The sequence below is a fragment of the Equus caballus genome, chromosome 1, assembly GCF_041296265.1.
Source record: "Equus caballus isolate H_3958 breed thoroughbred chromosome 1, TB-T2T, whole genome shotgun sequence".
In the NCBI taxonomy this organism is placed as follows: Eukaryota; Metazoa; Chordata; class Mammalia; order Perissodactyla; family Equidae; genus Equus; species Equus caballus.
In genome coordinates this window covers 125,721,835-125,748,088 of record NC_091684.1, presented here as the reverse complement: position 1 = coordinate 125,748,088, position 26,254 = coordinate 125,721,835, and the positions used below count along the sequence as shown (strand labels likewise).

The 26,254-nt window shown below is 37.2% G+C and overlaps 2 protein-coding genes across 4 annotated transcripts in view; one reads left to right on the top strand and one right to left on the bottom strand.

The window, feature by feature from the left end:
* Window positions 1–1,388, top strand: part of CYFIP1 (cytoplasmic FMR1 interacting protein 1) — a 92,388-nt gene extending 91,000 nt beyond the window's left edge. Inside the window, 1 exon segment of the mRNA XM_070231499.1 lies at window positions 564–1,388. Coding sequence (XP_070087600.1) covers window positions 564–728 — 165 coding nt within the window. The 3' untranslated portion in view covers window positions 729–1,388.
* NIPA2 (NIPA magnesium transporter 2) overlaps window positions 1,389–26,254 on the bottom strand; it is a 39,545-nt gene continuing 14,679 nt past the window's right edge. For all 3 annotated transcript variants that reach the window (XM_023652145.2, XM_003363643.5, XM_003363641.5), the window contains 5 exons: window positions 19,639–19,870; window positions 18,126–18,182; window positions 9,101–9,191; window positions 7,799–7,959; window positions 1,389–4,259 (listed from right to left, as the gene is read on the bottom strand). In XM_023652145.2, coding sequence (XP_023507913.1) covers window positions 3,625–4,259; window positions 7,799–7,959; window positions 9,101–9,191; window positions 18,126–18,182; window positions 19,639–19,777 — 1,083 coding nt within the window. In that variant the 5' untranslated portion in view covers window positions 19,778–19,870 and the 3' untranslated portion in view covers window positions 1,389–3,624. The remainder of the gene's footprint in view (window positions 4,260–7,798; window positions 7,960–9,100; window positions 9,192–18,125; window positions 18,183–19,638; window positions 19,871–26,254) is intronic.

Below are 26,254 nucleotides of genomic sequence, written 5' to 3'. Positions count from 1 at the left end.
CTGGCTACATGGGGAGTCTCTAGGTATAGTCTGGCTTGCTTACAGCCCAGGCTTATCCAACTTCACCCCACTGCTACTGGTGGCATCTGTCCCTGAGGAAGTCCTGGCTTCTGCTTTACCTCCTGCATAGGCAGAATCACCAATGCTTTTTAAAGTTTTTTCTGTTGTCGTGTGTGTGTTCTGTATGCAGTTTTGTTATAAGAGAAGAGTCTGTCAAAGTGTCCTATCCACAATAACTGGAAATCTAAAACTTGTGTTAGATTACTGGTCTTTCTCCACTGACCATATCATCTTCCTCTTTATAATCACAGCTTTTAGCACAGGTTCTTAGTACCTGTTTGTTGAATGAATAAGTCTGTAAGTTGTACAAATGGGGGAATCTAGTTAGTAGCATGAAACCAACAGAGAAATGCAAAGTATATTCGTTGTTCCAGTAGTTGCATTAAAGAGACGGTGTGTGTCAATAATTTGTCAATTTTTCTGAGAAAATATGAATATCTTGACATTTTAAAACATGAAAAATATGTTTTAATAGTAAAACATCCTAATTTTAACTGTTGTAGCCTTTAAAGAAGATGGTAGAAAGAATTCGCAAGTTCCAGATTCTAAATGATGAGATAATCACTATCTTGGACAAGTACTTGAAGTCAGGTGATGGAGAGAGCACACCTGTGGAGCACGTTCGTTGCTTTCAGCCACCTATCCACCAGTCCCTGGCCAGCAGCTGAGGGCATGTATCTCACCTGTTTTTGAAGAGTCTCAGTGCTGACTGCATTTAATAACTATAAGGGCATGTTTCTCTTTCTATACCCTATTTAGTAAGATTTTTAGGGACTATTTTTCAGTATCTCTGTACCTGTTAAAGGGGGTGCTTTTCAATCCAAAAGCTTAATTTTATAAAATTGACTTATTTTTCTAGAGTAAAATTGTATATGCTTTTGATAATTAGAAAGTCTGAGGATATTGGTTGCTGATTGTTGCCATCATGTTCTTACAAAATTATTTTCCATTTTTCTGTCGAATGTTCCAACAGCTAGCTAAGTCATAAAGTGCTGCTGAGTTCATCCATTTATCCCTTAGCAAAGGATCAGTAATGTTTAGGGAAAGGTTTATGGACTTAAGCAAGAAACTTAATACCAGCTAATTGTAATAAAATCTGTTACTGATTAGAATTAAATTTAATAGTTAATTATTTAGCTTTTATTTAGGGCTTTTTCTGATGGTCTTTTATGAATAACCTTTTCTAAGTCATTGTTCTCTCCCCCTTTTTGGTGTCAGTGTTACAGAACATAGTTAACTTGATTCCTCTGCTTCTAAATGCAGTTGTGACAAAACCTGATTTGTGAATTATAACTTAAATGTTACAGAAATAAAACTAATGAAACCTATTTGCGTTCATTCATTTATTCTGACGATTTGTGCCCTAGTCTCGGCAAGGTCCTTCCTCTGCTTACCCCTGTGCACAGACCAGGCCAGGAGGTCTGAGTCTAGGTCACCTGCAGCCTTGCGAGAAAGGAGGAGATCATGATGGGGAGTAACTTCTATATGGCTTTGGAAATGGAACGCCAAACCAGGAGCATCATACGTGCTACTGGAAATAAAGTCTGTAAATTACACCACTGTACTGTTTAAAGTTACCTAAAAATGTTCTTTTTCGTATGGGAACAATCACCCTGGCCCAGCATTCTGCTACAGATTAAGAGGCAGTATCTGTGCTCACTCTATATTAAAAGTATAGAATATGATGAGAAATTACTTTAAGATAAACACTTTAAATAATATTACTGAGTTTTATAAGAATTATAAACCAAATAAAATGTGGTAAACAGTTATGTACAAGACAATTTCAAGTGCTATGTTAAATAATTAAGATTTATTATTATTAACCTCTGCATTCTCAGTGAGGGCATGATCACACCCAAGGGTGAAAACTGGTTCTCATTCTATTATTATTTATGAAGCACAGATAGATACAGCACATCAACAAATATACAGTGTTATCTGTGGTATTAAAATTACATGGGGGGAGGCAGAAAAAGCCTCCTTAGAGGGTCAATAATAAACACCAGGAAAAGGGGAATTTATTTCATAAAACTTGGAGACTGTCAACTCTGCCCTGATAAAGCCAGTGGAGAGCTGTGTGGACTGTTAGTGCCATCTACCAAGGGAGGCTCTTGCCTGCTCAGAGCAAGGACAGTGAGGCACCCGTGGTGGCTGGTTACACTACGGGGTCAAGCTGTGTGACCTTGGGCAGAAGCAGCAGAGTAGGAACAAGCCTGTTTTCTTCCTTACTGCCCAGTTGGAAATTGTCAACTTTTCTTTTTTTTAAGGCCAATTAATTGCTATGATGATAGGTACTGAAACTGGATAGAGTTCATTATACTAGTCTACCTTTTTTGCATACATTTGAAATTGTCTGTAAACATTTTTCTTCAAGGACATTTTTAAAAGGCCAATATATATAGTGGTCCAAATGAACTCCTAAGCTAAGTAAAATACTTGGTACAAAGAAATCATATTTTACAAACATCTTAAGTTTGTTCTAAGCATTCAGACTTAGAAAAGAACTTTGTTTCAATTTCTTTTTATTATAACATGAGCTAAATTTAAGAAATTACCCTAGTCTTCTGACTTTATTTCCCAGACTTGTTAGAAGATCTAAATGACATAATACCTCATTATGAAAATATATTGAAAAGTACAAGAGCTGATCTAAGATGGTAATCAAGGTTCCAGGTACCAGCACTGGTTTAACCAAGTGTCATCTAGGAAGGCCATTGAATGTGTGTGGTGACAGGTCACAGCCTGGGAAATATTTTGGTGGGGCGATTTCTTACCCTTTTTTGTTTTGTAAATGAGTTTCCTTCATTTAATAACTTGATATTCTTTTAAGCTAACATTTCAAAATTAAAAGAATTCATCAAACAGGAGTCATTTTTATAGGTAGGGTAAGTCATAGGACAATGTGTTGGGATAATTTTGCTCTTTTTTTAAATCAAAAAGCCTTAAAATGGTCAGAGATTGATGGAGTGGGGATGACAAATGTACATTTTAGACTTTCATCACCAGTGAAAAAATAAAGCATTTTTATAGACTTAAAACTGTCATTAGTGCTTTTAGATTTCGGTGAAGAAAAATTTAAAATACCTCTACAATAATACAGTGTTAATAGGAACTGGCCATATACGGAGGTAATTTTAGTGAGCTACCATCATTTAAATAAAAGTAATTTCTTGGTCCGAATTAGCGAAATCTTAAAAAAAGACTGTCTCTAGGGGCCGGCCTGGTGGCACAGCAGTTAAGTTCGCGCTCTCTGCTTTGGCAGCCTGGGGTTTGCCAGTTCGGATCCTGGGCGCGGACCTATGCACCACTTATCAAGCCATGTTGTAGCAGGCGTCCCACATATAAAATAGAGGAAGACAGGCACAGATGTTAGCTCAGGGCCACTCTTCCTCAGCAAAGAGGAGGATTGGTGGCGGACGTTAGCTCAGGGCTATTCTTCCTCAAAAAAAAAAAAAAGATTGTCTCTAGAGAACATTGAGAACAATGCTTTTTCAGACACATTCTGATATTCAAATTCACTTTATAACACAATTATAGATTAACCTTTTAATTACATCTTTCTTAAAAAGCTGTCAGGTTTCCATTTCTTCGGGAGATATTTTCACTAGTGTGTTGTTCAATTCCACAGGTTAAGCTTTCTTCATTATTATTAAGAACTTCATACATATTAGAGAGATTGCCATTCACTGCTTTTTCGTCTTTTCGTAAAGACACAGGCAGACTTGCTAGACTAAAGCTGACGTCTTTAAAGGCATGCAATAAGAATATTCCCACAATGATTGTAAAGAAGCCACTCAAAGTACCAATGACATCATCAACAGGCATATCTTGCCACTCCTTAAAAAGAATAGCTGAACAAGTTAAAACTGATGTTGTAAAGAATACGTAATATATTGGAGTCACGATGGAAGTGTTGAATATGTCCAGGGCCCTGTTCAGGTAATTAATCTGTGTGCTCACACAGACTATAAGGCTCAACAGCAGAATCCAGGCCAGGGGATGTCGCAGTACAGGCTTTCCAGCAAACAGCTCTTTGATAGCAATACCCAGGCCCTTAACACAGGAGACAGAAAACGCTCCAATGACAGAGCAGATTGTTATATACACAAGAATGTTTGTCTGTCCATGGCGAGGTCCCACCACGAAGATTAATATCAAGGATACAATGACCACAAGTGTTGCAAAGACCACAAAACCTGGAGGAGGCAAAGTAAAGTTATATTTAGTCAAATATTTAAGTACCAAAAGAAAACTGAGAATCCAAAACAAAATATTAACTCAATAGGAAGGAGAACAGGTGTGGCCCTAACATAAAAATCAGCTTTCTTTTGCTGCCCCAGCAAAAGCACACTCATAAAAATTTAGTTAGATGTACACACTGGAAGATTAAACTATGCTTCACATTCACAAATTGTTATATCACTAACATTTTTAAAGTAGCATTTTAGGCCTCATGATAATTCTATCAAAGAAAATGAAATCAGGCATCTCAGTACTCCCCACTCACTGGAGTGCACTAACTCCAAGGACAGATACAAGAGAACAATCAGAAACTTGAGAGAAATCACGAGATGACCTTGAATGCTCAACAACTTATAGCCACTGAAAAAGAACAAGAGTTACAAATCAAATTTGTCCCAAAAGCAGGTAAACTTTTTAGACATCTAGGGATTAAGAGCAAATCAGTAAACAAAACTTGAATACTGTTGGAGTTCTGGTTGAATGTGGAGAACAGAACCCAGCACGATAATGGCTGACAACAGGGTAGCACTGTGGACCTGGCACTTCTCTCAGCAATTTGCACTGATTAACTTATTTAATTCTCACAACTCCCCTGTAATAACAGATACTATCATCTGCATTTTAAGATGAGGAAACTGAGGCATGGAAGTCACATACATATACTCTGCTCCTCAAACTCTACTAATAAAATAAATAGTAATAGAATTTTTAAAGAAGAAAACACACAAAAACAAGAACAGGTAAGGAGATGATAGCAACATGTTATGGAAGCCAGAAAGCAGAAGATAACTAATAACTGATAGAGCACCTTTAAGAAAGCTGAATCCCATATCAGCACTGATTAAAGATTAGAAAGTGGCTCAGTTTGCAGAACACAATGCTCCAAAGAACCTCTGGAAGTAGGGTGAAGGGGAGACTTAAAACAAAGCCTGGCTGAAAATCCATTCAATAAGCAATGAGACCCCAGATCCCTGACCAGTTCTAGACATCTGAGTGACTTTTCCCCCTCCCACAGCGAACTGGAGGACTCTGAGCCAGCTGAGTATGTCGGTGCTGCACAAAAATAGGGGGCTGGGGTAAGGCATACGTCTATGACATTAACTCCCTGGTTCCCACCAACTCCCAGGATGCCGGCAGCCAAGCAGCAGACCTTGCTGGGAATCTGACCAGCCTGATTTTCAGAAGGCAGCCAGGGATCACCAAGAAAAGCACCAAAACAAACAGAAAAAAGCAAAGCCTCTGTTTGCTCCATGTAGACAGAGGAAAACTTCAAAACAGATAAATCACCATCCCACAAAAACAATAAAAACCACCATTAACATCCTCAGAGAGACAATGGTAAAATACCAGAGCAATCAAAGCAGCCAGAACTTGGGAGAATCTGGAGAAAAAGGAAGCACTCTGAGGTTAGGCCAACATTCACCTCTACATTTTCCCTTGAGGCAAGTGCCAATTCCAGAGCAGAGAGTAAGGATGGACATAAAAGCCAGCAGAAAGTGGTGACTTGGGGCTTGTGGAAGTTTCGCTAGACTAGGTAAAAAAAAAAAAAAAAATGCTGGAATTTTGGGCTGCCTAAGCAATTGGGACAAAATGGACCAGGACTCCAGAAAGGACGGAACTGAAGAGACATGAGGCTACATTTCTGTGTGCTATTCCCCTTAAGGCATTCGTGGGGACAGAAGCTGTACATACGTACATCAGAGGAGCCAAGTGGAAGGCCTGGTAAGGAGACCAGAGGGCTCAGCAAAAGGCCCACAGTCTCAGGGTGCTGAGACAGACACTGGCTTTCACAGCTCGCTGAGGTGGAGGGTCCAAGTAAACATTCCAGGCTATCAGTTGAGAGCGAGAAAGGCTAGGACCAAAAATAAAGGAAAAATGCAAAGTGGCCCCAACAAAGCTTTAAACAACACTTCACGTTGAAGGCTGCTGTACTCTTACCTGCCAGAAGAAACTTAAGCTCTCTGAAGTAAAAAAAATCACTTAGAGCCTTTATACTTTTTAATATACTATGTCCAACATTCAATCAAAACTGCCAAAATACAAAACTAAATGACTGAAAACAAAAGAAAAAACAGATCATAGAAACAGGCCCACAAATAATCCTGATATTGAAGTTTGCAAAAACTTTAAAATAACTAAGACTCTCCAGGGACCTGCTGCACGATACCATGCATGTGGCTGACAATACTGTACTGTACATATGCAAACTGCTGGGAGTGTGAACTACATGTTATGTGTTTTCTGCTACAACAAAAAAATAAAATATCAAAAAACAAAAGTAAGCTCTTGGAAATGAAAAATATAATAGCAGAAATAAAAACTCAAGGGCTTGAAGATAAAACTGAGGAAATATCCCAGAAGGTAGAGCAAAAAGGCAAAATGGTAAAAATATGAGGAAAAAATAGGTAAGAAAATACACAGTCTAGTTCAGGAGGTCCAATCAATAGAAGAAGAATTTCACAAAGAGAAAACAGAGAAGAATATCAAAGGAGTAATTCACAATTCTAGAGTAAGGCATGAATTTTCAAGTTAAAAAGATCCATTAAGTAGCTAGCACAATGGATAAAAACTGACCCATACCTAGGCATGTCAGTGGGAAATGTCAGACAATGACAGCAAAGAGGACACCCTAAAGGTTTCCAAAGACAAAAGATCAGTCATGTATAAAAGATGAAAAATCGACTGCGTGTGATTTCTCAGCAGCAATATTGGAAGTAAGAAGACAAGTGATCACAGTAGATTAAAGACATTTTGATATATACAAGGTCTCAAAAAGTCTCATCTCTTCTGTGCCTTTCTTGTCTCCTACAAGAGTGGCTCCACCAAATGAAGGAGTCAACCCAAGAGACAAGAGATCCAAGAAGAAACAGAAAGTGAAGTAGATCCCCCAGGATATTGATGAGGAAAATCCAGGATGACAACTGTGTCGGCAGCCTCAAGATACCAGTCTAGACTGAGGCCAAACTATGCTCTCGGAGAGAGATCTATAAGAGATGAGACTGTAAGAACACCTAAGCTGTGTGAAATTACTGAGAGCAGAATTAGACCACTAGGGAAGAGCTTCAAGATGGACTGATAAATCCATAGAAAACTAAGCAAACAAGATAATTAGTAGTTCATGAAAAATATAAGTCAAACGAGAAAGGAAAAGTAATCATAATGTATTATGTCTAAGCCGAGAGAATAAAAGTAGTGATAATAATGTAAACAAATCATTTAAACAAAACTAAATAGATTCAACAGGTAACAGATATAATAGATAATGCCTAAAGCCAAGAAGTAGTATTGGTATAAACACATTTAGAGACACGTCATTAAAGAGCAAAAGAAACAAGGGGTTAGGAGCTGGCAGAGGAGAACAACTTATTTTTCATAATAAGCCATGTAGAATAATTTGCCTCTTTAGATGCACATAAAATTTGGATTAAAACAAAAACTAAATTAAAAAGTAAAATATTGTAAGACTAATAATAAAGCTTTTCTTTTTTCTTACCTGGATCCCCTAGTTTGTGAGACATTTCATTTAAAGTCTCAATCTCCTCTTCTTTTGGAGCATGAATGACCATAACTGTAGATCCTAGAATACTTAGCAAACATCCAATTTTCCCATGAAGATTAAGTCTTTCATTTAGAAAGTATGAAGAAAGAATGGCACTAAAATGGGGGGAAGGTGGAGAACATTAAAATAATCAGCTATTTTTCTCATTTTAAATATTAAAACAACTCAGAATTTAAATTACTGAAAACTAAAACAATGAGCTTATAAAGATTCTTTAGCCAAGCTAAAGAAAATGCACAATCATAAAGTGAAAGTTTCTAAGAGAACCATCTGCTTCATCATACAAAAACCAGTATAGTCACCATCTCTCTACTGTAGGAAATCAATATGAAATTTAGAATAAATGGAACTATGGTACAAATTTATATCCTAATTAAGAATCTACATCCAAACCAATGCTTAAAATTTGCTCAACTTTAATTTATCCCTACTGGTTGATGTATCCTTCTTACATGTTCATTTAATTCTATATAATTTGCCTATTAATTAAATTATCATTTCAATGTTTCATAGCTAGTTTTATCCAAGTCTTAAAAAAAAATAAAGTATAACCCTATAAACATAATGGCAAAATATAGAGAAAATTAAGGGTAAAAGACAAGTACCAAAATATATCTTTATATAGTATATATAATATAGTATCTTGAAAAATTGCATAATTTACATATAATATTGTTTTTTATACATGCTATCTTGAAAAAACAATACCTACCTAGCAATCAACTTGGGAATAGTAACCAAAATCCAGACTTTAGTCTGGGCTTAGCTTTTGGGCTAATCATTGAAATACCAGAAATAGGATTAAGTCTTGGACTGCTCGTTCCAAACAAGGACCCCAAGCCAGTCTTCAGGGGCACATAACCCTGCCCCAATGCGTGATTTTCTGTAGTATAGTAATCTATTCAGCACCAAACCCCACCTACCAAATGTACATGTGTCAAATGATAAATGTGACAAGTGTAACTTTGGAATTAAAAAAAATTGAAATCAAAGCAGAACTAGTGCTGGCTCTGAATACAAGACAACACACAAGGGCATTTTCTGCACAAACTGACAGTTTGCCCATGCACAGAAGATAACTTTTTAAAAGCAAATTACTACACAGCATTAGAAAAAAAGTTCTCAAGGTTGTTTAAATGTAAATGATTCTGAACATGTGTAATTAGATGGTACTGAACACTCTTTAGGGACTACAACACTGCCCGCTGTTTCGACACATGAAGCACAGTCCCTTACCTTACTAGGACGCTGAGAGCTCCTAATGGAGTCACTAGGGTGGCTGGTGCAAAGGCATATGCAGCAAAGTTGGCCACTTCGCCCGCTCCCACTGGGAGATGGACAACAAAAGAAAACTCTCAGATAGGAACATATCTACTCAAAATGGAAATGCCTACATTTTATTTACATATTTTTATATACTATTTCAACTGTATTTAGTAATTTCCGTATTTTCTCCATTCATAAGGGTTCTCCTATAAATTATCAACATTAGAAGAGTCCAAACCAATTAAAAACAATTTACGCTTACTTTTTTTAAAATAAGAAATGTTAGTAGATACTTATATCCTATGATAACAAGCACAAATCAATTAAAAGCAGCTAAAACTGATGTGAAAGCACTTTTCTCCAGTATTTTTCTCTGGCTTTTTTAAAAAACCCAACACTTATATTCAAAAGATATCCTTGGGTACCTACTATGTGCCAGATGCTGTTCTAGGATCAGGATATACAGTAAGGAACAAAACAGATACTGCTTTCCTAAAACTTACATTTTAGTGGGGAAAACAGACAAAATACCTGTGTCAAGGGTTTAAACATATTATCTAGAAAAACAAAGCAAGGGAAAGGAATAGAGTGCTTGCTGGTGAGGGCAGGATCACGGTGCCAGGCAAGGGCGCTCTGAGGGAAACTGACCAGTCTGATATGAAGTGATGGATGTACCTGCAGCTATGTGTGGGGAGAACCCCAAGCAGGGAGAACAGCAAAGACAATGCCTGGCTTGTCTGAGCCTCAAGGAAGGTAGGGTGGCTCCAGCAGAGCAAGAAAGGGGGAGAGTGGCCGGGGAGTCAGAAGCAGCCAGGGTCACGTGGTACAGGACCTTTGTGAGTCCTGATAAGGATTTCCTCTGAATTGAAAAAGTCACTGGGGAATCTTATGCAGAGGAGGGACATGATCTCATAAAAGGATCACTCACTCACCTCCTGTTTTGACAAGTTTCACTTAGCAGTGTATGGGAGCTCCCTTTGTCCCACACTCTTCCCAACACTGGGCACTGTTAGATTTAAATGTTTGCTACTGTGTTACCAGGAAACAGGATTATTTTATCATGCTTTCAATTTGCATTTCCCCTTTACCTGTGTTTACTGGCTAAGTGAAATCTTTCAGTGAAGCAGCTGTTCAAGTTTTTCCCCCATTTTTCTATTAGGCTGTTTTCTCTTATTGATTTGAGGTAATTCTTTATATATTTTGGACATGAATCTTTTGTAGGTTAAAAACATTGTAATTATTTTTTTTACACTCCGTGATTTGCCTTTTCATTCTCTTAAACTTTTGACCAAAAAGTAGTTCTTAATTTTGATGTCAAGTTTTAAAATATTTTCCTTCATGGTTAGTGCTTCATACAACTTGGATAAGAAGTCTTTCTGGAAATTCTTTATCCTAGTCCTTTAGTGTTCGCTTTTCACATTCAAGCTTATGAACCATCTGGAGCTGATCTTTATGTATGGAATGAGGTCAGAATCCAATTTTATTCTTATCCATATGGATTGTTACAGCAATATTTACTGAAAAGCACATTTCCTTACTTCAATGCCACCTCTGTCATAAATATACTGTCCATGGGTCTGTTTCAGGGTTCCCCATTCTATTCTATTGGTCTGTGTACCTATCTTGGCACAATATCATACTGACTTGAATTAGCGTTAACTTCATAATAATAAGTCATGATATCCAGTAGCACAAATCCTTTCACCTCTTCATCTTAAAGAGTATCTTTGCTTTTCTTGGACTTCTGTATTTTCATACAAATATTAAAATCAACTTATTATGTACCACATAAGCACCTAGGGTTTTAAATGGAATAGCATTTAACCTGTAAGAGAAACGACAACTTTACAATAATGAATTTTTTTTTTCTTTAAAGATAGGCCCTGAGCTAACATCTGTTACCAATCTTTTTTTCTTCTTCTCCCCAAAGCCCCCCAGTACATAGTTCTATATTCTATTTGTAGGTGGTGCTATGCAGGACGCCACCTTAGCATGGCTTGATGAGCGGTGCTGGGTCCACGCCCAGGATCTGAACTGGCGAAACCCGGACCGCTGAAGCAGAGCATGTGAACTTAACCACTCGGCCACAGGGCCACCCCATACAATAACGAATCTTTCAATCCATGAAAATGATATAGCCCTCAATTTTTCTTTTTCTCAGAAATATTTTCGTTTTCTGGGAATCTTTCCCATCTTTTGTTACATTTATAACTAATTCCCGTTTTTAAAAACTCTATGCAGATGGTAACATCTTAACATTTCATTTTGTTTGCTGATGATATAGAGAAACAAAGTTAAGTTTTGTATGCCGAGTTTTGTCTGTATCCAACCATCTTGCTAAATTTTAATTTTATAATTTGTCTGTATATTTTCACAATTATATAACCAGCAAATAACAACAGTTTATATATTCCTTTCTAATCCTCTATTTTCCCCCTGTGCATTACCCTATTGGCTAGAAATTCCAGTAAACTACTGAAAGAGTGATGAGAGGTCATTTGCTTATTCCCAGTTTCAAAAAGAAAGCCTTCAGTATTTCCCCATTTTGGTGTTTATTCTGTGATCGTTCGAATTCTTTTTGTCTTAGAAATCCTTTATCATATTAAGGAAATTCACTTAAATTACTAATCTGAAATGGTTTCTTTTTAGTCATGAATAGTTGCTGAATTTTACTGAAATTATATAATTTTTCTCCTTCAATTTGTTAACATGGTAAATTACAGTGATTGGTTTTCCAAAATTATGCCAACTTTGCATCCCTAGAATAAATCTAGTTTGCCCATGATGTATTATTTTTTTAGGATTTTTACACATATGTTCATGAATGAGACTAGAATATTTTTCCTTTCTTATTCTATGCCAGTCAGCTTTTGGTATTAAGATTATGCTAGCCTTTTTAAGAAGACCAGGGGAATGCATACCCTTTTTTCTATAATTAGAAAGTTTCTTAAGATTGCAATTATTTCTTCTTTAAATGACTTTGGAACTTGCTAATGAAACCATCTGGGCCCAGGGTTTAATATATGCAAAGGTTTTAAAACTATAGATTTAACTGTATTGTTAGAGAAGTATTCCAGTTTTCTATTTCCTTGTCTTTTTTTTTTTTTTTTTTGAGGAAGATTAGCCCTGAGCTAACATCCCTGCCCATCTTCCTCTACGTTATATGTGGGATGCCTACCACAGCATGGCTTTGCCAAGTGGTGCCATGTCCGCACCCGGGATCCGAACCGGAGAACCCTGGGCTGCCAAAGCGGAACGGGCAAACTTAAGTGCTGCGCCACTGGGCTGGCCCCATCCTTGTCAATTTTGATAAATTTCATTGTTCTAGAAATTTGTCGATTTTATCACTATTCTTGTATTTACTGGAATAAAACTGTTCATAACATCATGGTAATATCTACAAAACCCTAGTTATATCACTTAGCTGTACCACCTTCACCTTTTCGTGATCAGTTTCAACGAAAGGTTCATCAATTTCAGTATTCTGACCGTAGACACAAATGTTGGCTTTTTAATGCCCTTTGTTTTCTATTTAATAATTCTAGCTCTTCTCTTTATTTGCTTCCCTTTAAGTTTTGGGGTTTATTTTGCCATTCTTTTCCTATTTTTTTGAATTAGATGCCTCACGTTTCTTATTTTCAATTACATTTATTTAAAACCATAAATTTTACTCTAATTACTTCAATTATATTCCACAAGCTATGATATTTTGTATTTGGCATCAACGTATTAAAATACTTTTTAATTTAAGCATATTTTAAAAATATTTTCTAATTTCCATTCTGACTTCTTGAACCATGGGTTACATACTATTTCTGTATTTCCACACATCTCTCTGTCCATATGCACTTGAAAAGAATGTAGATCTGAAGTTGAGTTTAGTGACATGTGCCCACTAAGTTAAGTTGTTAAATTTGCTGTTCAAATTTTCTATAGCTTTAAGTTTTACTCTGCTTGCCCTATCAAGTGCTAGGAGTGTTGGAGTAGAACCTCACCACATGATTTTCAATTTATCTGTTATTCCTTGCTGTTCTGTCAACTGCTCCTTTGCATATTTCAAGGCTATATTATTAAATAAAGTTAGAACTGTTAAAGCTCCCTGATGAGTTGAACCTTTGATTTTTAAGAAATAATCAGCTATCTCTAGCACTGTTTGTTGCTTTGAATATATTTTGCCTAGTATCAATAAGAGAAATCTCAACTTTCTTCAGGAATGTTTTTCTGTCCTTCTCTTTCAGCCATTCTCTATCCTTATGGTTTATATGTGCATCTTGTAAACAGAATGCAGTTGGTTTTTGTTGTTTCTTTTTATCATTCCAGTCCAATGCACTTTGCCTTTTAACTGGGGCATTTCACTTAAGGTATTATTGATATACCTGGATTTAAACATACTATCCATCTTCAAAGATTTTTCTTTTTAAATGTTTAAAGATCAGTAATGAAATACTTCAAATAGTCAGAAAAACAAAATGTCAATAACAGTTATATATAAACAACCCAAACATAACAAATGTAACCATTTCCCCAAATGTGTTTTTTTTGTTTTTTTAAATATTTTATTTTTCTTTTTTTCTCCCCAAAGCCCCCTGGTACATAGTTGTATACTTTTAGTTGTGGGTCCTCCTAGTTGTGGCATGTGGGACGCCACCTCAGCATGGCTTGATGCCATGTCTGCGCCCAGGATCCGAACCAGTGAAACCCTGGGCTGCCAAAGTGGAGCACGCAAACTTAACCACTCGGCCACCGGGCCAGCACCCCAAATGTGTTTTTGATCTTTTCTTTTTAAAGTAAATGCGTTTTCTTTCTGCTAATATTTTAACAAATAAGAAGCATCATGACATCTCACTCCTAACACACATTATCTTAACATACATTATCTTGAAAAATAAGGATACTTACAACTTAAGCTCAAAACCATTACCATATCTAACAAAATTAACAACAAATCCCTAATACCATCTAATGAGCAATTCATATTAACAATTACCCTATAATCCTCAAAATGTCTTATAGATGGTCTGTTCCTTCTAGAATTCATCAAAGAATTTGTCTGCAAGTTCTCAAATACCTTTTTATCTAGGATAGTCTCCCAGTCCTATTTATCCATGACATTGACTTCTTAAAAAGAAAAAACAAACTGGGAGACAGTCTCACTTTCTGGATTTTGCCTGGTTACTTCCATTTTCTTATGTGTCATCTGTCCTGTATATTCTGTCTTTCTTCATCCTTCTTACTTTAAAACTTTTTCTTATTATTCTATTCTTTCCTCCATTAATTATGAAGTTATACACTCCTATCTTTTACTGAATTACTCTTGTAAAAGTAACTCAAGTTATCTTTGTAACATGTATCCTTAACCTGCAACTCTAATGTTAATGTTTTGGCTTTATTCTCCTTCTAGACAATGCCAGAACCAAAGAATACTTTAATCCATTTTCTCCCTGCCAATTTATTTGTCATCACTTTTTGTGTGTATTATAATGTTATATATGGACATTTTAAGTCCACTGAACCACTTTATTTTTTATCAAGATTCACTTGGATGCACTCTATACATATTCACCCCTTTCTCTTTCTGCATCTCTAATATTCCATCTGGATAGATTTCTTTGTGCTAACAGAATACCTTGTTAAATTTGCACAGTACACTTCTATCATTGGTTTGTCCAAAACATGTTTAGTTTTATTCTTAAAGAATATTTTCACTGAGTAGAGAATTCTTCTGCCAGCCATTTTTTTTTTAAAGATTTTATTTTTCCTTTTTCTCCCCAAAGCCCCACGGTACACAGTTGTCTATTTTTAGTTGTGGGTCCTTCCAGTTGTGGCATGTGGGACGCCGCCTCAGCATGGTCAGATGAGCGGTGCCATGTCTGCCCCCAGGATCCAAACCAGTGAAACCCTGGGCTGCGGAAGTGGAATGCGCGAACTCAACCACTCCGCCACAGGGCCGGCCCCATGCCAGCCACTTTTTTCAGCACTTTGGAGATGTATTTCCACTGTATATTTCACTATATATTATACTGTTTTTTAGTACTGAAATATTGTTGAAAACTCAGCTGTTAATCTGTCACCCCTTTGAGGGTATTTTTCCCCTCTGACTCCTTTTAAGATACTGTCTTTGGTTTTCATCAGTTTTACTACAATGTGCCTAGGTCCAGTTTTCTCTTTACAGATTCTGAGTAGGTCTTGTTAGACTTCTTGAATCTGTAGTTTGATAACTTTGGACAGTTCTGGAAAGACCTCAGCCATTTTTTCCAAACATTGCTTCTCCTCCATTCTCTTTGTCCCTTCTTATCCTAAGACCCCAAGTATTCACTGAATCCTCTAAATTCCATAACACTCTTATCTATATTCTCCATCCTTTTGTCTCTGCTTCATTTTAGATAATTTCTTCCAAACTATCACCAGTTCACTAAGGCTCTGTTCAGCCATGCCTTAATCTACTGTTAAACCAATTCACTCCATTTTGTTATTGCACTTTTCAATTCCATAATTTATTTTTAGTTCTTCTGCAAATCTGCAATGCCACTGGAGTTCCCAGTTTATTGCCAAAACTACAGTTCTTTGTAGTAAGCACAGTTTTTTTATGGTCTTGATACTTCCAATATCTGGAGAGCCTGTGGGTCAGTTTCTATCTATTGTTTTTGCTAAATTTTCTTAATCTCATCTGCCTTTTTTTTCCTGGACATTTTCTTTTTAAAATTACATAGAGAAACAGTTTAAGGTCAGGATGATATTATATCCTCAAGAGAAAACTTGTTTTCTTCTGCTAGATGCCAGAGAGCCCCAGTGGTTCAGGACCAAGGCTAGAGATGACCTAGTCCTCAGGAATGGCCAGGGATTGCATAGTCTCCACCTCAATCCCAAGGTGCAGCCTTTCTAGAGTACCAGAATGGTTCCTATTCTGGGCAGCACCTGACTCTCACTCACATTAATCTAGTTCAAAGGTTCACTTTCTCTCTCAGCTGTCTGCTCTGGAGTCTGCAATTACCTCTAGGGCAGAAGTGTCTCCAGCTTGTCCTTCTGAGCTCTACATCTTTTCCTGATCTTGCCTTGGTAATTCTTCACTATTGTGTTGGCTTTTTGATGCTTTTAAGAGGATGCTTTTTATATCCTGTCCAGCCTTTTAACTTGTTTTTAGCAAATCTTATCAGTTCTATCTTCAAAACACATCCAGAATTCTACCACTTCTCACCACATTCACTGCAACCATCCTGGTCCATGTCACCACCACCTCTTCCCTGATTATTGCCATAGCTTCCTACCTGGTTTCTGATTCTGCCCCTATGTAGTCTTTATGCCTCAACATAGCAGTCTGAGCAATCCTATTAAAACCTACGTCAGGTCATGTCACCACTTCACTCAAAAGTCTCCAATGACTTCCCATCAAACACAAAAGTCCAAATCCTTTCTATGACCTACAAAGCCCCACATGATCGAGGCCCTCATTACTTCTCTGAACTTATCCCCTGCTACTTCCCCCAACATTCACTCCCTTACTATTCTTGCCTCTTTAATGTTCCTGAGGTTTTAGTAATCCAATGCTGCCTAACAAAGCACCCCAAATTTGAAGCTTAAAACAGCAAAAGCCATGTTTTCTGTTGGTCAAGACTTCGTGTTTTCTCATAGTTTCTGTTGGTAAAGGCTTCAGGAAGGGATCAGTAGGTACTTCTTAGAATTCTTCAAGAAATTGCAGTCAAGATATAATCTGGGATGCAGTCATCTGAAGGCTGGACTGGAGCTGGAGGAGCCATGTCCAAGGTAGCTCAGTCAAATGACCAGGAAGTCGGTACTGGTTGGAGCCTGGGGACCTCTCTTCAGGTTGCCTGAGTGTCCTCACGGCACAGCAGCTGGCTTCCCTCAGAGTGAGTGATCCAAGCAATCAAGACAAAACCACAATGCCTCTGATGACTTAGCCTCGGAAGTCACACATCATCACTTCTGCTGTAGTCTTTGGTCACACTGGACCAGCTCTAATTCAGTGTGAGAGGGAATTATACAAAGGTGTGACTACCAGAGGGCAACAATCTTTGTGGCCTGTCTTGGAGGATGCCTATCACACTTCAATAGGCCAGGCATGGTCCCACCTCACGGCCTTCACATTTATTGTTTCCTCCTGCTTAGAAGATTCTTCCCCTGAATATCCATATGGCCTGCTCCCTCACTTCCTTTACATCTTTTACTCAAATATTATCTTCTCAGTGAGGCCTGCCTTGGCCCAGCATCTAAAATTTACACCTATCTATCCTTCATTTTATTACATCCCTTCCCTACTTTGCTCCTAGCAAATGTTAGTATTTATCACTAACACATACACAGTCTAATGTATTCATCTTATTTATTATCTTCCATCTGGAATAAGTCTCAGGTGGATGAGGATTTTTCTGTTTATTTGACTAGCCTATCTCCAGCACCAAGAACAATACTGGCTTACCAGAAATGACCAATAAATATTTGTTGGATGAATAGTCAAATCAGTCTCTTTGTTATTTCACCCACTTTTAAGTTTAGAAAGAATATTTACATAATTTACTTCTCAATATTTTGAAGGCTCAGTGTCTTAAGGATCATTTTTTCTATGTACTTTTTTAAAAGTAATCATCAAAATAAACATGGACAGTCTTATCAAATGAATACCTCCTTTCCAATTTGGAATGAAAATCAATGGAGTGGCAGTAATCAAAACCAGGCTATTTTCTATGATCTTTCACTTTCAAAATGACCTTCTTAAGCTGTGCAGAATTTTTAAAAACACATAGGTATATCAGACATTTTAATCAGACAGGTAAAACAAAGTTTTCTCATTTAAATTAAATGAGCTATTAAACTGCTAAATGACTTTTACCAGGCTTAAATTTTACATATTTTGAGTTTGTTCACAAAAACAACAGGATTTATGTAAAGTTTTAAGATTTGCTAGTAATGAGGCTGTTAGTATATGCAAATATTTCAATATACAGCTATAATATTTTCTTCAAATGTTCTCTATACATACTTGATAGCAGTCCAGCCCACCACAACCATTCTTTAAGATATGCATGGCCACCTTGACCTGTGAATGAAAAAATATTTCACTTGTTTGGAAGATTATCAGACTCCTATAAATTTATGACAACTACTAGTAATGACAGATTTTAAAATATCTCATTTGTTGACTATTACCACTTTGAATAAAGGTTTCGTCATGACTGTTATAAGGGAATTTTTTAGATAAAATTTTTACAATTAACTTAAAAAAGGGATGTGACGATCAGGTTAAAAATGTTTAGGTTTGTACTATACGGTTGAGTGAAGGAATTAAATTAATCCTTATATTCAGATCATACTTCATTCTTTTGTCTCACGAACTCAGCTTCAATAAACAAAGTAAAGAAAATGAACCAATAAGAAGTAGCCCAACTTCAAATGAATTAGTCTGAAAGTGGAGAAGCCATTTAGGTATGAATTAGCCCCACTTATGAGGTAGTAACTTTGGAGAAGAGGGTCCTGTACTAAACAGATACAAAAAGATTGAACACTGCTCACAGTCTACGGCTCCTGGGATGCTCATCCTGCTTTTTTACTTGACTTTCTTCCCAACCAAACTAATAAAATCAGGAAGTAACCAGTACTTAAGCTATTGTCCAAAAAAAAGGCCAATGTGAATGAACCTTTTGACAAGCATATCCACCATGAACAATAAGAATACCTGCCTTAGGACCAAGAACGAGGAATATACTTATTCAAGCAGTATATGCCAATACTTTCTCCTCTGTCCATTAAACTCCAGTAGAGACTATTGTTTCAAGGTTGCTTGATTAGGTTTGGCCATAGAGACGGCAGGAAAAAGAAAGAAGGTGGTATTGTTTTACTGCCAAAGCAGGTCTTCCTATGAGAAGCAGGTCTAGAACTGAAGCAGAGGCTGAATGACGGAACATGACCCAAATGAAACATAATGCTGGGAGGTGAATGCACCAGACACAGTCGGGGTTCAATCAAACCAAGTATCCCCGCAGGGTCTCATGACTTCTCAGCAGTTTCTGGGGAAACAAGTTACACTACCCTTGAGAAGTTCACTGAACTGAGCATTCTTCAACCCAGGGAAGCCCTCTCTTACCTTCCTGCAAATTTGAGATCATCAAGAAAAATGTCAAAGATAAAGGTCAAACTTCTACAATCATAGACAAAAGATCCTAGCCTTCAATAAGATTCTGATTCTATTCACAGACCCTTATTTCTCTGCAGACATATCAAAATTTAAAGAAACAGCTGGAGGTTAATTGGGCATTGGTCCCTATTCTCATTTTGATAATAACTGTAGGACTGATTTATTTATTAACTAACATTTTGACATTTCCTTTTTCTCATTACAAAACCGATGTTTGATTCCCTATAAACATTTACAACTCTTGCAAAGTTCAACTTTTGAATATACTCACTAGGAATGAAGATGTGACCTCATAAAGCAAAGAACCTGAGTACATGAGCACACACTGATGTCATTTCAAAGTCACACAGGACATACCTACCTGCTCTCATGGAGCCTTTTCTGGCAAGTCGCAGAAGGCCTTTTTTTTTCAAAATGAAACTCCCTCCAATGAAAATGCTGGAGCTCATAGCCAATCCCAGACCAATATAAAAGTCATATTTTCCATGCCCCTGGCTCATTTCGTTTGTTACTTAAGAAGTTCTTGTGAATCACATTGATCACAGAACAGAGAAACTGCTGGTAATGGAGGCAGGATGATGCAGTCTTCAAATCTAAACAATGCAAAACAAAATGACATTTTCATAGCATGATCATGATAGCTCATATGCAATTCAAAATTTTACTCCAATTCTCTTCTCATACGGGAATAATACTTCCTTTATTACTACTATTGATAATATATTTACTATTTATATTTAACTCTAATTATATTTCTTACAATTATACTAAAAGGTGGGATCATGATATAAAACCATACTTAAAAACTGAACTCACAGAAACAGAGAACAGATTGGTGGTTTACCAGAGGCAGGGGGTTGGGGGTGAGGCAAATGGGTGAAGGTGATCAAAAGGTACAAACTTGCAATTATAAGATAAGTTCTGGGGATGTAATGTACAGCACAGTGACTACAGGTAGCAATACTATATTGTATATTTGAAAGTGGCTAAGTGGGTACACCTTAAAAGTTCTGATCAGAAGAAAAAAATTTGTAACTATGTGAGTGATGGATGTTAACTAAACTTACTACGGTAAAATCATTTCACAATATATACATATATATAATCATTACATTGCACATCCTAAATAATACAATGCTGCCTGTCAATGATAAGTGAATAAAACTGGAAAACAAAGAATAACACTGTATTTAAATTGATTTTATGAGCTTTGGTTTCATATTTAAAAAATGTTTCGACCATGCAAATGGATTGGAAGAATAAACATAGTTAAAATGTCCATAAAAGGAACAATCCAACAAGAAGATATAACACTTGTAAATATCTATGCACCCAACATAGAAGCACCTAAATATATAAAGCAATTATTAACACACATAAAAGGAGAAATAGACAGTAACACAATAATAGTAGGGGACTTTAACAATCCACTTAGACCAATCATCCAAACAGAAGATCAATAAGGAAATACTGGCCTTAAACAACACATTTGACCAGATGGACTTAGTGGATATATATATAGAACATTCCATTCAAAAACCAAAGAATAGGGGCTGGCCCCGTGGCCGAGTGGTTAAGTTCGCGTGCTCTGCTGCAGGCGGCCCAGTGTTTCGTTAGTTCGAATCCTGGGTGCGGACATGGCACTGCTCATCAAACCACGCTGAGGCAGCATCCCACATGCCACAACTAGAAGGACCCACAACGAAGAATATACAACTATGTACTGGGGGGCTTTGTGGAGAAAAAGGAAAATAAATAAATAAATAAAATCTTTAAAAAAACAAAACAAAACAAAGAATACACATTCTTTTCAAATGCACATGGAACATTCTCCAGGACTGACCACACAGTAGGCCACAAAACAAGTCTCAATAAATTTAAGAAGATCAAAATAATACCATGCATCTTTTCTGACCACAGAGGTATGAAACTAGAAATCAACCACAGGAAGAAAACGAGAAAAGCCACAAAAATGTGGAGATTAAACAAAATGCTACTGAACAATGACTGGGTTAATGAAGAAATCAAAGAAGAAATCAAAAAATTCCTGGAGACAAATGAAAATGAAAATACAACATGCCAAAATCTGTGGGATACAGCAAAAGTGGTTCTAAGAGGGAAGTTTATAGCAATTCAGGCCTACCTCAACAAAGAAGAAAAATCCCAAATAAACAATCTAACAGCACATTTAAAGGTACTGGAAAAAGAAGAACAAACAAAATCCAAAATCAGCAGAAGGAAGGGAAGTAATAAAAATTAGAGCAGAAATAAACGAAATAGAGACTAAAAAAAACAATAGAAAAAATTAATGAAACCAAGACCTGGTTCTTTGAAAAGATAAACAAAATTGACAAACTCTTAGCTAAACTCACCAAGAAAAAAGAGGGAAGGCTCAAAGAAAGAGGAGAAATTACAGCGGACACCTCAGAAATACAAAAGATAATAAGAGAATACTATGAAAAGCTATATGCCCACAAATTGGATAACCTAGAAGAAATGGATAAATTCTTAGAAACATACAACCTTCCGAAACTGGACCAAGAAGAAGTAGAGAATTTGAATAGACAAATCACCAGTAAGGAGATCGAAATAGCAATCAAAAACCTCCCAAAAAATCAAAGTCCAGGACCAGACGGCTTCCCTGGTGAATTCTACCAAACATTCGAAGAAGACTTAATACCTATCCTTCTCAACTCTTCCAAAAAACTGAAGAGGAGGGGAGGCTTCCTAAGTCCTTCTATGAAGCAAACATTATCCTGATACCAAAACCAGACAAGGACAACACAAAAAAAGAAAATTACAGGCCAATATCACTGATGAACATCGATGCAAAAATCCTCAACAAAATACTAGCAAATCGAATACAACAATACATTAAAAAGATCATACATCATGATCAAGTGGGTTTCATTCCAGGGATGCAAGGATGGTTCACAAATCTCAATGGCATTCTTCACGGAAAGAGAACAAAGAATCCTAAAATTCACATGGGGCAACAAAAGACCCCTAACAGCTAAAGCAATCCTGAGAAAAAGAACAAAGCTGGAGGCATTACATTCCCTGACTTCAAAATACACTACAAAGCTAGTAATCAAAACAGCATGCTACTGGTACAAAAAGAGCCACACAGATCAACAGACAGAATTGAAAGTCCAAAAATAAAACCACATATCTATGGACAGCTAATCTTTGACAAAGGAGCTAAAAACATACAATGGAGAAAGGAAATTCTCTTCAATAAATGGTGCTGGGAAAACTGGACAGCCACATGCAAAAGAATGAAAGCAGATTATTATCTTTCACCATACACAAAAATTAACTCAAAATGGATCAAAGACTTGAAGGTAAGGCCTGAAACCATAAAACTCCTAGACAAAAATATAGGCAGTAAACTCACTGACATAGGTCTTAGAATGATCTTTTTGAATACCATGTCTACTCAGACAAGGGAAATAAAAGAAAAAATAAACAAGTGGGATTTCATCAGACTAAAGAGCTTCTGCAAAGGAAAGGAAACCAGGATCAAAACAAAAAGATAACCAACCAACTGAGAGAAAATATTTGCAAATCACATATCCAACAAGCAGTTAATCTCCATAACATATAAAGAACTCACACAACTCAACCATAGAAAAACAAACAATCCAATCAAAAAATGGGCAGAAGATATGAACAGACATTTTTCCAAAGAAGATATACAGATGTCCAATAGATACACGAAGATGTTCAACATCACTAATCATGGGGAAAATGTGAATCAAAACTATACTAAGATACCACCTTATACCCATTAGAATGGCTATAATCACCAAGACAAAAAATAACAAATGTTGGAGAGGCTGCGGAGAAAAGGGAAGCCTCATACGCTGCTGGTGGGAATACAAACTGGTGCAGCCACTATGGAAATCAGTATGGAGATTTCTCAAAAAATTAAAAATAGAAATACCATATGACCCAGCTATCCCACTACTGGGTATTTATCCAAAGAACTTGAAATCGACAATTCAGGGAGACTTATGCACCCCTATATTCACTGCAGCATTATTCACAATAACTAAGACATGGAAGCAACTCAAGTGCCCATCTACTGATGACTGGATAAAGAAGTGGTATATATACACACCATGGAATACTACTCAGCCATAAAAAAAGACAAAATTATGCCGTTTGCAACAACATGGATGGATCTTGAGGGTACTATGTTAAGCGAAATAAGCCAGACAGAGAAGATAAGAACCATATGATTTCACACATATATGGAAGACAAACAGGCAAAGAGAACAGTTTAGTGGTTACCCAGGGGCTAAGGGTTTGGGAGGGTGGCACAAGGGGCAAAGAGGCACATTTATATGGTGACTGACAAATAATAATATATAATTGAAATTTCACAATGTTATAAACTATTATGACCTCAATTAAAAAAATCTTTCTAGTCTTAGATCATGGCCCATAGCAACAAAAGTTTGCTGATAAGAAAAATAATTTGATAGAATGAAAATCAGCCACAAAAATTTACAAATCTAGGGGCCGGCTCAGTGGCACAGCACTTAGGTTCACACATTCCACTTTGGTGGCCCAGAGTTTGCCAGTTCAGATCCCAGGTGCGGACCTATGCACTGCTTATCAAGCCATGCTGTGGCAGACGTCCCACATATAAAACAGAGGAAGTGGGCATGGATGTTAGCTCAGGGCCAATCTTCCTCAGCAAAAAGAGGAGGATTGGCAGCAGATGTTAGCTTGGGCTAATCTTCCTCAAAAAAAAAAAATTTACAAATCTAGTTTATAAATACAATTATCAGTTTCACAAACATGTCCTTTTTGAATAATCTATACAGAGAAACTCAAAATGTTCTCATCCATACATTTTCTTCTCAGAAATCTATGTAGATGTAAGCATATAGTAATTTATTTCTTACTTGGGGGTGAATAGGAAGAAGGCAGATTTCACATTACTTTGTTAGCAAAGGATGAGGATTCTAGCAGACAGATGTTTGGCAGGGTACAGATGTGGTACTGATGTAATTTTTAGAGAACACGAGGGCCACGCACCTAGAGGGCTCAAGCCATAAGACCAGACAGGAAGCAGAAGCTTACCAAAGACTGAAAATTTTTTTCCATGTGGTCAACTCATGAACTCCGCTGAGAAAAAAACATTCTTCAGCAACAAGATTTATGATTGGTTAAACTAACTGCCAGTCCAATTTTCTGGTATGTCTTGTGATTTTCAGTCTCACAGTTTAACTACTGAGTCCCAGAATTAATCTGCAATTGAGTCAGGATCCTCCCTCACGCATTAACCCTCACTGACTAGCCAAGTTTTTCCTTTCTCCAGGTTGTGAGACTCTGGCCTTTAACAAAAGCAACTTAATTTCCTATCTACCTAGCCCCTCAATTACTTTATCCATCCACTCCAACAGTATTTACCGACATATGCTGTGCGCACTAAGCACTATGCTAAGCTCTCTGCATAGAATGGTGATAGCTTTTAGTGTTCAGTGGGGAGACAGACAAGAGACAATTAAATAAGGGGTGATGATGTACTGTAATAACGGTAAACGGTATTATCACACTGAGCTGACATTCCAAATAAAAGGAAAGGGTCAGTGTTTTGATTTGCCTGTTGAGTTACATTACGGTCCCCAGAACACTCCCATGAGAATAGTCTTCTCTACCCCGATAATTTGGGGCATGGCCATGTGCTTGTTTTCGACAACGGGAAGTGGGTGTAAGTGACAGGGTGCCAGTTCCAAGTCTAGACCTAAGACGACCCTCACAGTTCTGCTTGTCCCTTTGCATTCTGCCATCACTCTGTGAAAAGCAAAACAGACAGACCAGAGTCATCCCCGCTGACCCATAGACCTGTGAGCATGATCATAAAATGACTATAGCTTATTGCTACGTGCCGCTGAGACAGCTAAGTTATATACCTGAACAGGCTTACTACAGGTAACTATAAAATTCCCATCAGATTTTTTTAAAACCAAAACACGTCTGCAGAAAATGGGGATCCCTGTTAAAGATGAGTGCTAGGCACACAGGGGTTCACTGTATTATTCTCTCTACTTTTGTGTATATTTGGACATTTCCATATTAAGGTTTTTAAAACACATTCTGCAGTGCTCAAGAGCTGTAGGGATACCAGGTCAGAAACCACTAGCAAGTTCCCAAAGCAAGGTCATATCATAATCTAGGCCAAGATAATACTGAAACATGGAAAGAAGATAAGACACTGAAGTCAGGGATGTCCTCTGAATTTTTCTAAGTATCAGTCACATACAACATGCATAAGATTAGCTGTCTGTTTGAAACCTTTTCAGAACTGATCTGTCTCATAAGGGATCTGGAAAAGTATCCCCAGTCCTCCCAATACCACTCGTGAAGCAAGTTATGTGTTGAGAAAAGTCCTGTAACAATCAGTTTCTACAGCTCCCAGTTTTTCACTCTACAGCCCCCGTGTGACCCTGCATGGTGTGCGGTGTCCTCCTCCCCAGACTGAGTATATGTGCCTAATAAACTGCCCATGCTCTCATCTACCCAGTGTCTGGTATCATAGGGGAAAAATTCCACCCCTACCAACACGGTGACTAGAATAAAGCATTATAACAGAATCTTATTCATTTATCCTAAGGTCACTGAAAGTTCACTGTTCCTAACTTTAGTAGACCTATATATGAACTTTCTCCACATTTATTTTATGTAAAGTTTCACGATACTATTTAAAATCTATTTCTCTCTTTTTTATTTACTGTGGAAAATTTCAAACACACAAAAGTATACAGAGAAGGCCTTTTCTGACTAGTTTGATCAATCTTACACATGTGGCTAGAGAGCTGCACCCCTCCTGCCTACTTCATTTCCCAATACAGGATTGTGGCTCCTTAAAATAAGTGGCATCGCTGCCAGACACACCATGGCCTTCCTGTCCTCCTACCTACTATTTACAGCCTGCTCTTCACTCAAGGCCAGGTCACACTTCA